We start from the raw sequence: 15,974 nt of genomic DNA on the forward strand, positions 1-15,974 counted from the left end.
GACATTGGCCCGTGGAAGTGAGAATGGAGCTCTGAAACCTGTAAACCAGTGCTCCAGAGGCAAAAGGATGGGACAAACCTTGGCTTGTATCCCCTTTTACTCTGAGTGCAGTCTTAAAGATTGTGTGTTCAGAATAACCAAAGTGTCTGAAAAAGTGAAAATGACTATTTGCAACCTTTTCTGTTGTATCAAAATCATTAACCAGCAGCAGGCATTAGAGACTGCTTCTATTGGTAAGAGAATTAGGATGTGATGCAAAAAATGAAGGGGTCCTAAAAAGATAGCAGGTAGATCACAAAAGAAAAAAAGATGCACAGTATTTTACTCCTGCCACATGACATGATTTCTTTTCCCCCAGTTTCCTCCAATTAAAATATTTATTTCTCTGTTCTTGGATCATTTGAATTGTAACTGTGCCTTTTTGTCCTGCTTTTCAATGTCTGATAGAGGACAATGTTGATAATGGGCACAAAATTGGAAGTTATTTTTAGTGTTTTGATCAATCTTGGCTAGCAAACCTCCTGGAATTAATAGGAATGGCAGACAAAGGAGTTATTCACTTGTATTTTCAGAAGGCCTTTGACAAGTTACCACGTATGAGGCTGCTCAGCAAGAGTGCAAGGTATTCTTCTTTGGCTTGGCTTCGCGGACGAAGATTTATGGAGGGGGTAAATGTCCACGTCAGCTGCAGGCTCGTTTGTGGCTGACAAGTCCGATGCGGGACAGGCAGACACAGTTGCAGCGGTTGCAGGGGAAAATTGGTTGGTTGGGGTTGGGTGTTGGGTTTTTCCTCCTTTGCCTTTTGTCAGTGAGGTGGGCTCTGCGGTCTTCTTCAAAGGAGGTTGCTGCCCGCCAAACTGTGAGGCGCCAAGATGCACGGTTTGAGGCGAGATCAGCCCACTGGCGGTGGTCAATGTGGCAGGCACCAAGAGATTTCTTTAGGCAGTCCTTGTACCTTTTCTTTGGTGCACCTCTGTCACGGTGGCCAGTGGAGAGCTCGCCATATAACACGATCTTGGGAAGGCGATGGTCCTCCATTCTGGAGACGTGACCCGTCCAGCGCAGCTGGATCTTCAGCAGCGTGGACTCGATGCTGTCGACCTCTGCCATCTCGAGTACCTCGACGTTAGGGGTGTGAGCGCTCCAATGGATGTTGAGGATGGAGCGGAGACAACGCTGGTGGAAGCGTTCTAGGAGTCGTAGGTGATGGTATTATAGGAAAGATATTAGCATAAAGATAAAGGTTCTGGTTCGTGGTAATGAGTGAAATTCCACAGTGCTTTGTGCTGTGTCCACTTCTTATTACGTTATAATGTTGATAATTTAGATGACGGAATTGAAAGCTTGTTGGTGACACAAAGGTGGAGAATCAGGTCATGCTGAGGTAACTGCTAAGTAAATCACTGTTCTTTTTATTTTCATAACGTGTTTTTGCTCTTCCAATGTTTCTCTTATTTTAACTTGTTATCATTGGTTAACATTATAATTTTGTTTTTGTTCTGACCAGTCTTATTATTATCCATTCCAAATTATCTTAAAAATCACGTCTCCGTCCATACCCTTTTACTTTTTCATTTCAGTAGTGAGACCTGTAGCTGTATGTATCTTTGTGCACTAGCATATTGATTTGGGGGGTTTAAACCCAGGTGCCAGCCTGAGAGGGTACCAAAATAGGAATGAAATAGGGACCCCAGAAAGTAAAGCAGGAGGCTAGCGCAGTTTTGACATGCTCTCTGTGAGGAAAAAATGTCAGAAACTGCGCTGTTTTTTTTTAGGGTCAGTATTCTTCCTTGAATTCAATCATTACTTTTATTAAATTTTTTAAAGTCTAAGACAATAAAATATTGATTAATCTGTTTCAGGAAGCTTGTGCTGTTGTATATTCAAAATGAGCAGACCAACCAAGCAAAAGATATGTCAATATTCAGTGGAGTTCTTAAAAGTTTGGGTTTATACCCACGATGAACGTGCACCTATTATGCCAACAGACTTTGACAAATGAATCAATGAAAGCAGGCCATCTTGAAGTTCATTTGAGGGTAATACATCCTAACCATGTCAATTTGAAATTGGAATATTTTAAAATCACTGAAAGAAAAGTTTGAAAATAGATCAAAGACCACTTCATTATTTGCTGTGCAAACTACAGCCCTGAATCGTATCCTTGAAGCTAGAGATGAAATTTCTCTGCTGACAGCAAAACATGGGAAGAATCATACGAGTGGGGAGGAACTGATTAAACCTGCAATATCATTGATTCTCAAAATGATTCTGCAAAAGGATGACAAAGATGTCCAAGCGATGCCATTGAGTAATAGTACTGTCTGCAACAGAATTGATGACATGGGTCAAGATGTTGAAAAACAGGTTATTGAGAAGTTGAAATCACAAAAGTTCTCAATACAACTGGATGAATCTACCATATGGGACAGTGAGGCTCTGTCATTGGCATACATGAGATACATTGATCAGGAAGAGTTTCAAGAAGAGATGTTTTATGAATCATTAGATACAACCATCAACTGTAGTTGATGTCTACAGCAAGCTCAAAAATTATTTGGTGAAAATGAAATACCAAAAGCAAACAATGTATCTGTGCTGCAGATGGGGTGATAAAACAAGATGTTTAAAATTAATGAAAGATGAAAATCCAAACATGTTGGTTGTGCATTGTGTTATCCACCAAGAAAACTTAGTTGCCAAGAAAGTTTTCCCAGTTCTATATGAGATACTGCATTCTGTGATCAAGTGCATCAAAGCTAATGACAAATGTGAACGTCTGTTTAAGCAGTTTTATGTCAATAAAAATGCAGAACATGTGAGATTATTGTTATTCTCACATTGAAGTAAGGTGGTGTCAAAGGGAAACTGTTTGATCTCCTCAGCAAGTTTTTGAAGGACAAACCTGAAATGAAGCTCTTGCTAACCACAGATGGCAAAGCTTATGTGAGTTACTTGACGGACATTTTTGAGAAACTTAGTACCTGTACATTGAACAAGCAATTCCAAGTAGCAAATATAACACTCATTGATGCAAAAACAAAGATAATTGAATTCATGACATTTCTTGAATTATGCCAAATAAATATTTCTGTAAGAGCTTTCAGTCAATTCTATTGGCTGAATAGGTGTGAGGAAACTAAAGCTGCTACAAATGCCATTGTTGACCATTTGAAAATATTGGTTGTTGACTTCAATGATAGATTTTGTGATTTAAAGGGAATGGATTTTCCCTCTTGGTTAATTCAGCCATTGCTAGTGGACTTATCTGAAGTTCCATTGATTCATTCGTCAAGAGGAGTTATCTGAGTTGCAACAAAAGGATGTGGGCTGTCTAACGAGATCGAAAAGAAATACCAAAACTTGACTACCTTAACAAGGGAATTATTGATACATTTTCCAGTCTTATTTAGTACAATGTGGCTTCAGTCCTGTTAGCAATTTGCTACAAGCTAAGAGAAACTGACTGAAAATTACAAAGCATGGAGGTTTAAGATTGAAACTAACAAAATTAGTCCCTCAAATTAAAAAAAAAACTGCAGCCAGACTCAGGGGCAAGATTCCCACTGAAGTGACGACAATTGAAGAATGTGTGTTTGAGATGGTTGACATATTGAAGTAGTAGTTGAATATGAAATGTGTATTCCCGATCTTAATTGCATTGAAATACACTTGTAGTAAATGATTTAATTAAAACTTCTTGTGAATATATAATTTTTGCAAATGTTTGGGCATAAGTTTTTTGAAAAAAAAAGTGGAGCCTAGGGCAAAAAAGGTTGAGAACCACTGCTCTAAAGGTTAACTTTCATGTAGAGTTATTAGTAAGGAAGGCAAATACAATACTGGCATTCATTTAGAGATGGATAGCATACAAAAGTAGGGATGTGATGTTGAGGCACTTTATAAGGCACTTGGAATATTGTGAACGGTTTTGGGCTCCTGATCTAAGGAAAGATGTATTGGCCTTGGAGAGGGTTCGAAGGACGTTCACAAGAATGAACCCTGGAATTAAATAGTTATCAAATAGGAGGATTGTTTGATGGCTCTGTGACTGTACTCACTGGAGTTTAAGGAATGGGGGTGGGGGGAAATTACATTGAAACCTGAAAGGACTGGGTGGAAAGGATATTTCCTATGGTGGGGGAGCCTGGGAGTAAAGGGTAATTAATCTATGGAATTCATTGCCACTGACAGCTGTGGAGAACAAATCATTGGGTATATTTAAGACAAAGGTAGCTAGGTTCTTGATTCGGAAGGGAATCAATGTTTGCAGGGAGAAGGCAGGAGAATGGAGTTGAAAAGGATAGAATGGAAGGGTAGACTCTATGGGCTGAATGATTTTGTATTAAATATTGCTACTTACTAATGTGTGGGGAAACAGCGGGTATTCTCTTTATCTAAACACAAAACTTCCGTCATAGATTCCCTTCAATTTACTGAGAATTTTCTTGGAAATCTTTTAAGGAATGTAAAAAAATAAGCAGATGAAATTCTATCCATTCTGCTCTTCGCAGTAAGGATGGATAGTTCTCTGGGCATGGTTGCAATATTTACACAAGTATAGTTTTGAACATTTTCACCCAATAATATAAAAATCAGTAGCCAAGTTTACTGCTTCATCAGTGTGTTTTCATATGTCCAGGTAATGTATCAGTCCATCACCTTGCCAGCATACTTCATGTACAAGATGCAAGAGCAATTACTATTGAAAGTGGACTTACGTATTTGACATTGTAGTCCTTCCCATCCAGGCAGACAATGGCAAGTGCTGGGCCCAATGCATTCACCTCCATTCTTGCACTTCTGTATACAGACAGCTAAATTGTAAAAAAAAAACAAATTCTGCATAATTCAACATAGAACAATACAGCACAGTACAGACCTTCAGGCCTCAATGTTATGCCAACCTTACAAAACAAAAGTGTTAAAAGCTACCCCCATAACCCTCTATTTTTCTCTCATTCATGTGTTTGTCTTAAGGGTCTCAAATATCCTCAATGTTTCAGCTTTCCCTACCATCCCTGGCAAGGCACCCACAAACTCTCTGCGTTTATAAAAAAAAGTACCTCTGATGTCTCTCCTGAACTTTGTACTTACGTCCTCTGCTGATGCTGTGCACCCTATCTATGCTTCTCATCATCATATAAACTTCTATCAAGTCTCCTCTCATCCTTCTATGCTCCAAAGAGAAAAGTCCCACTTTTCAACTTGCATAAATTTCAATAACTATAACAAGCACAGTGATACGAAATTTAAATGAAATGGTGCTTGTTGTTGAAACAAAGATACAAAATGGCTCGTATGACACTTCTTGCATGCAGTTATAAGGAATCAGTTGTGCGGCATTGAAACAGGCCCTTTAACCAACTGTGTTTATGTTGATCATCATGCCTATATCTACCAATTGCAATTTCCAATACTTGCTCCTCTAGCATTTACCCTCACAAGGACATCTAGGCCTTGAGCTCTTATTTCTCCTTTGAATGCTTTCCACTGGGCACATCTAGATGCTTTCCATCTAACTTTGTCCTTATGTTAATGAAATTGGTCTTCCCAAATTTAAGACCTTTAATATTGATCTATCTCTGACCCATTTCCAATGACCACTTTAAAATATACATTTAAGGCCACTATCCCCATTAACCAGCTACATTCCTCAAAGCTCCTTACCCCATTGGTCTATCCACATACTAGCTCAAAAAATAAATCTCCCCCTCTGAACATTTGATGCTAAAGCAATCCTTGTTAATAGTTAAGAAATTGAAATCTCCTGGAACAAAACCCTATAGTTATTGCATCTATAGGGCAGTCGTTACCACATCTGTTTCTCAATCTCCTTTTGAATGTCCATTATACATCCCCAGCAAGATGATGATGCCCTACTTTGTTTCGGTTCTCTGCCTTATTCTGGCCTCCTTTAAGGAGCCTTTCAGGATATCCTCACTCATTGCTTAAGCAATATAATCTTTGACCAACACCCCACATTTTTTTCCTGAAAATTTCTTATCCTGAGATCAGAGTTCTTAGTACTGCTGTCTTTCAACCATGTCTCAGTGATGGCAACAATATCAGAGACCCTTGTGTTAATTAAACCTTTGAACTCATCTACTTCACAGTTTATACTCTCTTCATTAAAATAGATGCAATTTACCATTGAATTCCCTTGATGTTCCCCTATGTGCTGCTTATTGGGCCTTGTAATTATTTATCTTCTGGATGATTACACTTCTCCTCCTGAACAACTATTATGAGCCCCCTTTCCCTTGTCAACTTAGTTTAAACAGTTTCCAATAGCATTAGCAAACCTTCCACCAGACTATTGGTCCCATTCTGGTTTAGGTGCAACAGATCACACTGTTTTTGTCTTTATTGGTAGCGATTTAGAAAGACCCTCAATTTTTTTTTCAGTAACATGCATGTGAATTGGCACTGAAGAACAGAATTGAAATTCTGACTTACGTATATTACATCTTCTTCCTCTCCAGCCTGACATACAAGAGCAGACATTAGGACGCACACACTTTCCTCCATTCATGCACATTGGCTCACAGACACCTATGTATAAAATGCACAATTTAGAAGAAAATAACAGCAACTGGCAAATGAAATTTACTGTAGCAAATTTTAATTCTTCCACAGTATTGTTTTCTGATTTCCTGACAAATAGGTGGAAATGGAATGACAAACACAATAGGAACAGAAGTCGGCCATGTGGCCTGTGATACCTGCTCTGCTATTTAATAAGATGATGGCTGATCTGGCCGTGGATTCTGCTCCACCTACCTACTTTTTCCTTATAGCCCTTAATTCTCCAACAGTGCAATAATCTGTGTCTTAATTATGCGTGATGAGGTAACCACCGCTGCTTCTTTGGGCAGAAAATTCCACAGATTCACATCTCTGAGAAAAGCACCTCCTCTTCATCTTTATCTTAAATCTACTCCTCTAAATCTTGAGGTGATGCCCTCTTGTTTTAGTCTCACCTACCAGTGGAAACCACTTTCCTGTCTCTATGCTTTTAGGCCATAGGAAGGCATATTTATGTGGTAATGGTGAAGGGAATTAATGTGTGGCAACCAGGAATTTCAGATTTCACCCTTCACCCAATGATAAAGGTTGGCTAAACGGTTACATGATTAGAGTTTACTCTCACCAATGTAGAGGCCACACTGAATTTATAAAACTAATTTAAAAAAATTTAGGCATACAACATTTAATAGACCCATTTAGCCCTACAAGTCTTTGCTGCCCAATTTACATCCCATTAACCTACACCCCAGTACGTTTTTGAAGGGTAGAGGAAACGGGAGCCCCCAGAGAAAACCCATGCAGACACAGGGAGAAAGAAAACGCGGGATTCGAACCCAGGTCTGGTCCCGATCACTGGCATTGTGAAGGCGTTGCACTAAGCGCTACACTGCCCCTGACACATGCACCATATGCAAGTGGCCAGGTTGGATGAGGTGCATGTGGAAATCTGCCTCATCTGTGTGTGGAGGGACTTTCTATGGTTTAATCTGATCTGCAAGATATTAGTGATGCCCAGTTTCAAAGTATGTGTAATCTTTTTAACATGCTAGACACAAGGCAATTAGAAAAAAAAACAATGAGAGAAAAGATGAAATGTGAAAGTAAGCTGGCCAATAACATGGGAGGATGCCATAAGTTTTTTTTCAGATATATAAAGAGTAAAAGAGGGGCAAGAATGGATATTGAACTGTTGGAAAATAATACTGGAGAAGTGGTAATGTGGAACAAAGATATAATAGATGAACTGAGTAGTTATTTTCTGTCAATATTCAGTGTGGGCAACACCAGAGATGTGACAGAAATTTGATGAAGTCAGGGGGCAGAAGTGAGTGTAGTTGCAAGCTGAAGATGGATGACGGCCTAGAGTCTGAGAAGTAGCTGAAGAGATTGTGAATGCAAAGATATAAACTTTCAAAAATTGTGAGTCTGGAATGGTTCCAGAAAAATGCAAATAGCAACTCCACCCTTTATGGAAAAGCAGGAAATTATTGATCAGATGGCCTGAGATCAGTGGTTGATAAGACTACAGAATCCATTATAACAATGAGGCTTCAAGGTACTTGAAAGCTCATGATACAATAGGTCAATGTCAGATGAATAAAATAGTTTTAGAGGCAAATGGGACATTTTGGTTAGCATTGGCAGGTCGGGCTGAAGAGTCTGTTTCCATGTGGTAGGACTAGAAGACATTGAATCGACCAATAGGTCATGAATCTGTGGAATTTATTGCCATGGTTTTCTGGGGAGGCCAAGTCACCAGGTATATTTAAAGCAGTGCTCGATAAGTTCTTGATTAGTCAGGGCATCAAAAGTTGTGGGGAGAAGGCAAAGAATGGGGTTGGTAGGTTGATGACATAACATGATTAAAATAACAAAGCAGACTTGATGGGCTGAATGGCCCAATTCTCCTTTTACATCTTATGGTCTTGTATATTAATCCTGAGAAATGGTTTTGATTTTAAAAGAACTCTCTATGGCAGCCAGAGTCCTGCAATACACATTTTAAAAATCGATGATTATTAATGCCTCAAGCCATAGTGAGGCACAAACTCCTCAATCTAAAGAGATGTTTGCTGCAGTGCATGGCTGCTACAAGCTTTTGTGTGAAACATCCAGTCTGATTTTTAACTGGCAGGGATTTCCACTGCAAGTGGATGTTTTCTCAACACAAGACTAGCAAAATGACATTTATGCAAGATTTGCAAACAAAGCATGGATGCCCTCTAATATTTTAGCAATGGTTAAAACATATTTGCATGGTAATGACAATATAATTTGGATATCAACACAAGCCTACGCACAACCTTTCAGCTCAAAGCTTAACGATCAAGAAATAAAAGATGTCATGTTCACCTTCCAGTTGAAATGTAACACTGAAAGAACAAATATCACCTGTTTAAAATTCATTAACAAATTAACAATTTCCTCATTTTTCAACATCTTTTATCTCTGCTCTCCGTGACATATTCCACTTTTAAATTTTACCCATTCATCTTTACCCACCCAAGGGAGTTGTAATAAAACGTCATATTATGCAATATTTGTAAGCGAACTAATCATCATGGTTAATCAAAAATCTTGCATTTGGGAAATGAGTAATTGCAGTCTCAGTGGTACATAACTATCGGAGTAAATACTGTTTGGCACTATTTACACCATAAGTGTTTGTGTACGACTGCATCATTACACACAAATAATAATGGATCACTGGCATGAATAGAGGCAAACATAATTTTAAAAATTATTCACATATCTCTGTGGCAACATACAGCTTGATTGTTTCTAATTATTACATGCTATTTTCTGCTCCTTCCTAGTGAAAGCAGAACTCCCACAAGAGTAATATTTTCAGCATCAGGGGACTTTTATAATTATCTCCCAAATCAAATGAAAGTTGCATTTTGACAATGATTAACAAATTGACAGCGAAAAATGAAATGCAAATATACACGCAGAATATATTTACAATAGAACAGAACTATCGTTTTGGAAATTATGCAAACAATTACTGAGTCACTACATGATTCTGAACAGTTTGAAAATAATACTTGAAATTAATGCCAATTATTTTGAGTGACCTTACCTTCGCATGTCAGATGTTTTCATTCTTAACCTTGCAAACAAACACATTTTTGGATGTGTTGTGGAAATGATTGTAAAATTCTGGAGCTATTATGATATTGATTAAACCAATGGAGTCAAAGACTGAAGTAAAAAGGAGTAATACTTAAACATTTCTTACTTTTTTGACACCTTTTTCCCATGTAGCCACCTGGACATGAGCAGACGTTATTTCTCATACAATGACCACTATTCTTACATGGAGGTGTGCAAATTGCTAAAGCAAGAAAAAGAGAGTTTAAACATTAATTCCCTTATATTGAAATAATGTACAAAAAAAGGTAATCAACTGTAGTCTTAACTGTGTCCCATTAATGTACAGCTTTTTCAAGAATTTCTTCATTGCAGTACAAAAACAGAGTATATAAATAGAACAAAAGGAGATGTGCTGAATATCCTTTACAAAATTAGATTGAATTATTTAGTTGAAACACTAAAATTATCATTGTTTCTTCTTTTGTTGAAATGCAGTTAGCAAAATGCTGTTACAGTGCCAGTGACTGGGTTTTGAATCTGGTGCTGTCTGTAAGGTGTTACAGAGTCTGGAGGACCCCAAAAACCAGCAGCAAATAGATCTGCACAAGGAAACAGAATTAAACTTTAACTTATTACTTAACCTAACTACTTAATCCCCCCTCTAATACTAAGTGCAGGTGTGTGAAATGTATATTTAAGATTAGAAAAGTTCTTTGGATCACAATCCAATCTCACTGGTTGCCGGCAATTCTTGGACTGTGCACAGAAGTTAGCATTAACACAGTTCACCAGTCTTTGGTGCTTAACAGACTGATGGTTACCACTCAGGAGGGTTCTTGCTGGTTTTCAGAGAGTTTCCTTTTCCAGGACATCAGCAACTGATTCCCTCTCAATCAGTCTTGCTGATGAAACTTTCCCCCTTCAGGATTCTCCAGATGATCCTCTTTCTTTCAGGTCACCTTTCACACCGCCAGTCTTCTCCTTTGACCAGGCAGCCTTCCAAAGTTTGCCAGCTTGTCCCTCTGGAATGGATTTCTTTCCCTCCTCTCTGTTTCATACCCTCCCTCTCTGAGAGCAAAACTCTTCTCCTCTGCCTGCAAAGATCACATAGTCTTCCAGGCAAGCTGCTATCAATACTTTGTTGCCTCCTGCAAAAAAAGCATTCTGCAAAAGTCCTGCAAATGTTCTGTTTTAAAATGTGTCTGTGAAAGCTGCTCTAACAATTCCTCCCAAACCACTTCTAAATACTCTGTCACAAAGTAGTTTGTAAGCTCTCCCATTATCTGCATGGCTTTCCTCAGGGTGTTCTAGTTTCCTCCAGGGTTGTAGGTTAATTGAGTGTAAATTGGGCAACATGGGTTGTACAATTACATGATAATAAAAAAAAATCTTGAATGTGTATCACAGAGACTAAACTACAATAAGTAATTGTCCATTCCATCTCACACTGCAAACAGACTGTGTTTTAGTTAATACTCTTCATAAGTTATACAGACTTAAGATTTTTATTGACATATGAAAATTAAGTGACTATAATTTCCAGGTTTATTTCTTTAATAAAATTGAGATCAACACATGCCAATATCTATTACAATACAATTCTGAAATCCTCATATATCCAAAAAAAATTTAAAAATTGGATAAATGAGAATATCCAAAACAATCAAATCCTCATTTATCCAAAGTTTTTTTCTTTCAGAGCCAAACTGACCTCACAGGTTGAAAAAAAAATTCACTTGACATGAAATTAGAATGACAATTGTCCTTGTTTCAGGTAACTTTCTCTCCTCTCTCTTTCTATTTCTTCTTTACCTTTCCCTAACTTTTCTCTCCAACCCTCCCTCTCAAACTGTGCGCCATTGTCTCCCAGCCGTAATTGGAAGAATCCCATCATCAAGGAGAGCAGCCTCCCTGGATGGAGCAGGTCCTTTGGCTTAGTGGCCTTTCCTCTCCTCAGCTCACCAGGGTTCCTGACCCTGACTCCGAACTCTCTCCTTGGCCTACTACCGCACACCGGACTCCCCAGTGTGCATGTGCAGGAGGCTTAGGGAAAGATTTGGAGTTGAAACTTGGGCGTCAGGAGCTCTGGTCACCGGGGAGATCAGGAGCTCGCCAGTGAGTGTTCCACCAGCCCGGGAAGCCTCCCTAGGAATCAACAGTGGGGATGTGTCGGGGATCGGTGGCAGTCAGCATTTTTTTGTAAGAATTAAACATTATTTTAATGTTTAAAAAGCTTTCCATTGTTGTTTAAACATTGATACAAGTGATTTGTTGTTGCTACTGGGCTGCTTTTAAAAAATGACGAGTTCTCCGAAAAAACTTTATGACATAGGCGTGGTCCCTACCATTTCAGATAATCAGAGTTCTTGATCTCAATTTGAATTTACCAAGATATAAAAATCTGCTTTGTTTTTGTTCATTTACAGGATCTGGGTGTCACTGACAAGGTCTGCATTTATTGCCCATCTCTAAATGCCCTTAAGTGCACGGTAAACCAGTACATAGAATTAAGGTACAACCATATTCAAGAAGGATTTCCATGATTTTCACTGAACAAAAGTCAATATTTCCAAGTCAATAAGGTGTGTAACTTGTAGGAAAATTGCAGAAGTAGCTTTCCCAGAAGTCTATTTTACTCAGTTGAACTGAAGAAATAGCTCAGTATTTTTCTTCAGCGTTCTAGAATGCAATATTACTGCCACAATCCCACCAAATGTTTTTTCTTTTACAGTTTCTTTATTCTTTTGCTTCAGTCAGTCCTTTCACCTGTTTGTCAGTTAATTTTACAGTTCCTGTAGCCAGTAATTGTTTCTTCACATCACATAGAACACATTGAAAGTACTCTGTCAGTTCAGTATTTCAAAAGGATGCTGTGATGAATTGTTCATTAAACTCTTCTTGCTGAAGGTGGCCTCAGACACTGTGGACATGTCTTTCCATTTATTGTGTTTGGTCACCATCAAATGAGCAAATGTGGCAATCTCCTGCTTAAGTCCATCACAAAAGCCAGTCTTCATGCCAACTTAATTCACTTCAGAGGATATCCAAATGTTGCTCGGTAACAAGAGCTACAATACTGGCTACAACTCTATCTGAAAATGTGGAAATATTTCCTGATTTGGTCTGCCACAACACTGAGGATCTGGCTCGCTATGACCACATCAGTTTGGTCTTAAGGTTCACCAAAATTATGCATTTACCATAGTTGCCAAGGTTGGTAACACGTTACTCACTCACCAAAACCCACTTTTTTCAATTTGGATTCTGACAGGGCTATTTAGATCTGAATTTTATTGGACTACAATCATAGCATCTGCAGATTTTTGTGTTTGATCCTGAACTTTGAATGTTTTTCTTTTTGTAAATAATCTATTGTGAATAAAGTTTACTTTTGGAAAAAAATAAATGTACTAAAAAATAATGTACTTCCTTTAAAGGAATGAAACTGGAGACTTTTTTTGCACAATTCAAAAGTTTAGTGGACAGAGTTATTTATTCCAGATTATCTAATTAATCCAATTTAACTGTCTCTGCTGCCATCATGGGAACCCACTGGTTCATATTAGCCAGATGATCTGAACTACTTTCACAGTTGCACAAACATTATGCCACTGCAGCCTTTTTGCATGAGAACATAGCTAATGATAAAATATACCTATGCTCAGAACTCACCTCCTTTCTTAGGTTTGGAAATTCAATCTCTGATGCAAGTACTATTTTCACTCTTGGTCAGAATACTTCCAGTCTGCATTTAAATAGTTATTGGTCTGCTGTTTAATCTACCAGTGGTTCTATCTCATTTATCAACACATGCATGCATTCCATTCCCTTTTCGCACTTCATAAAAGAAACATTCAAGTTGTACATTATTGATGTTGTAACTTGAGTCAATTGAATTCTTTGGTCGCAATATATAGAATGAGTAATGAGTTTCTATGATATTACCATTTTGGCACTGTGATCCAAAAAATCCATTCGGACACATGCAGACATTGGGTTTTATACATGTCCCACCATTCAGGCAAACAGGGCTGCAAACAGCTGTTGAAATTCACACAAAGAGAGAGGGAGAAGATAAGAATGAACTCTAATTACGGATGACTATCAAAATATACAACTTCATTTTCATGATGCTTGAAGTTAAATTATTCAATCAACAGGGAAGAGATTACACTCCTGGGTTTGATAATAGGTTGATAATTGTTTAAAGCTTCATCAAGTCCATTCAATTTATTAATTGCTTTCTTATAAACATTTATAACTTTTTTTTTCTGTGTGCAACTATTTTACTTGGCACCTTGAATTTCATGTTATCCAAAGATGACGTGCAGGCTGCCTTCAGGAGAGTGAATTGAAGGAAAGCATCTGATCTGGACGGAGTATCTGGCCGAGTACTGAAAAATTGTGCTGACCAACTTGCTAATGTATTCGTGGACATCTTCAACATCTTACTCCGACAAGACCTAGTACCCACCTGTTTCAAACAGGCCATAGTTGTACCAGTCTCCAAGAAGAGTAAAACATGAAAGTCTGTGGTAACCTGCCTAAATGACTACCGACCAGTGGCACAGTGAAGAAGTGTTTGAGATGCTGATGTTGAAGCATATCAGCTCCTATCTGAGGGTCGACATGGATCCAATTCCAATTTGTCCACAGCAGATCCATCTCACTGGCTCTACACAAAACCCTGAAACACGTGGACAGCAAAGGTGCGTGAATTAATTAGTTCTTTATTAACTAGAGTTTGGCATTCAACCCCACAATTTCCTCAAAGCTAATCAGCAAACTCCAATACCTGAGCCTTAATATCCCACTGTGTAATTGGATCCTAGATTTCCTCACCTCCATACCCCAATCAGTGCAGATTGGCAAGAACATCTCCACAATCTTCATCAGTACTGGAGCATCACAGGGCTGAGTACTTAACCCCCTGCTCTACTTGCTTTACACCTACAACTGCTTGGCTCTATATGACAACAACATCATTTTCAAATGTGCACAGTATGAAAAGGGAGACTGAAAACTTATCTTACTGGTGTACTAACAACAACCTCATGCTCAATATCACCAAAACCATATATAACCATTTATAGCACAGAAACAGGCTAGTTTGCTCCCTACTAGTCCATGCCAAACATCTCCCACCTAGTCCCACTGCCATGCATTTGGTCCATAATCCTTAGCACCTCTCCTGTCCTTATACCTATTCAGCATTTCCTTAAGTATCAACATTGATCTTGCTTCTACCACCAGAGGAAGCTGGCAGGGAACATAAAAAATAGAACGTAAAAGCTTTTATAGATACATTAAGAGAAAGAGGTTAGTTAAGACAAATGTGGGTCCATTGCAGTCAGAAACGGGTGAGTTGATCATGGGCAACAAGGGTATGTCAGACTGTTTGACTATTTTAGTTCTGTCTTCACCAAGGAAGATATAACTAATCTACAGGAAATTATTGAGGATCGGGGATCTATTGTGATGGAGGGACTAAAGGAAATAATTGTAAGTCAAGAAGTTGTATTAGTTAAATTTCAGGGGTTAAAGGTGGATAAATCCCCGGGGCCGGATAGTCTGCATCCGAGAGTGGTGAAGGAAGTAGCCCAGGAAATGGTGGATGCATTGGTGATAATGTTTCAAACCTCTTTGGATACTGGATTAGTTCCTGAGGATTGGAGGGTGGCCAATGTAACCCCACTCTTTACGAAGGGAAGGAGAGAGCAATCGGGAAACTACAAACCAGCTAGCCTGACATCAGTAGTAGAGAAGGTGCTAGAATCTGTTATTAAAGATGCAATTGCAGAACATTTGGAAAGTAGTGGTATCATCGCACAGAGTCAGCATGGTTTTGTGAAAGGGAAATCATGTCTGACGAATCTAATAGAGTTTTTTTGAGGATGTAACCAGTAGAGTGGATAAGGGAAGAACCAGTGGATGTGGTATATCTGGACTTTAGTAAGGCGTTTGATAGGTTCTGCACAGAAGACTAGCGTATAAACAGAGCACGGTATAGGAGGTATGGTATTAAGGAGGATAAAGAATTGGTTGAGGGACAGGAAGCAAGGAGTAGGAATAAATGGATTATTTTCAGAATGGCAGCCAGTGACTAGTGGGGTACCACAGGGCTCGGTGCTGGGGCCGCAGTTGTTTACGATATATATCAACGACTTTGATGTGGGAATAGATAGCAGTATCTTGAAATTTGCAGACGATACAAAGTTGGGTGGCAGGGTTAGCTGTGTGGAGCATCCTAGGAGAGTGCAGGGTGATTTGGAATAGTTACGTGAGTGGGCTAGGATGTGGCAGATGCAGTATAATGTTGATAAATGTGAGGTTATCCATTTTGGAGG

At 38.7% G+C, this 15,974-nt stretch overlaps 1 protein-coding gene across 1 annotated transcript in view; it reads right to left on the reverse strand.

The window, feature by feature from the left end:
* The window catches only part of vwde (von Willebrand factor D and EGF domains), a 223,544-nt gene that overhangs the window by 16,929 nt on the left and 190,641 nt on the right, over positions 1-15,974 (reverse strand). Inside the window, 4 exon segments of the mRNA XM_069929982.1 lie at positions 4,722-4,817; positions 6,460-6,555; positions 9,773-9,868; positions 13,573-13,668. Of these exon segments, the coding sequence (XP_069786083.1) occupies positions 4,722-4,817; positions 6,460-6,555; positions 9,773-9,868; positions 13,573-13,668 (384 nt within the window).

Source organism: Narcine bancroftii, chromosome 1, assembly GCF_036971445.1.
Source record: "Narcine bancroftii isolate sNarBan1 chromosome 1, sNarBan1.hap1, whole genome shotgun sequence".
Classification (NCBI taxonomy): domain Eukaryota; kingdom Metazoa; phylum Chordata; class Chondrichthyes; order Torpediniformes; family Narcinidae; genus Narcine; species Narcine bancroftii.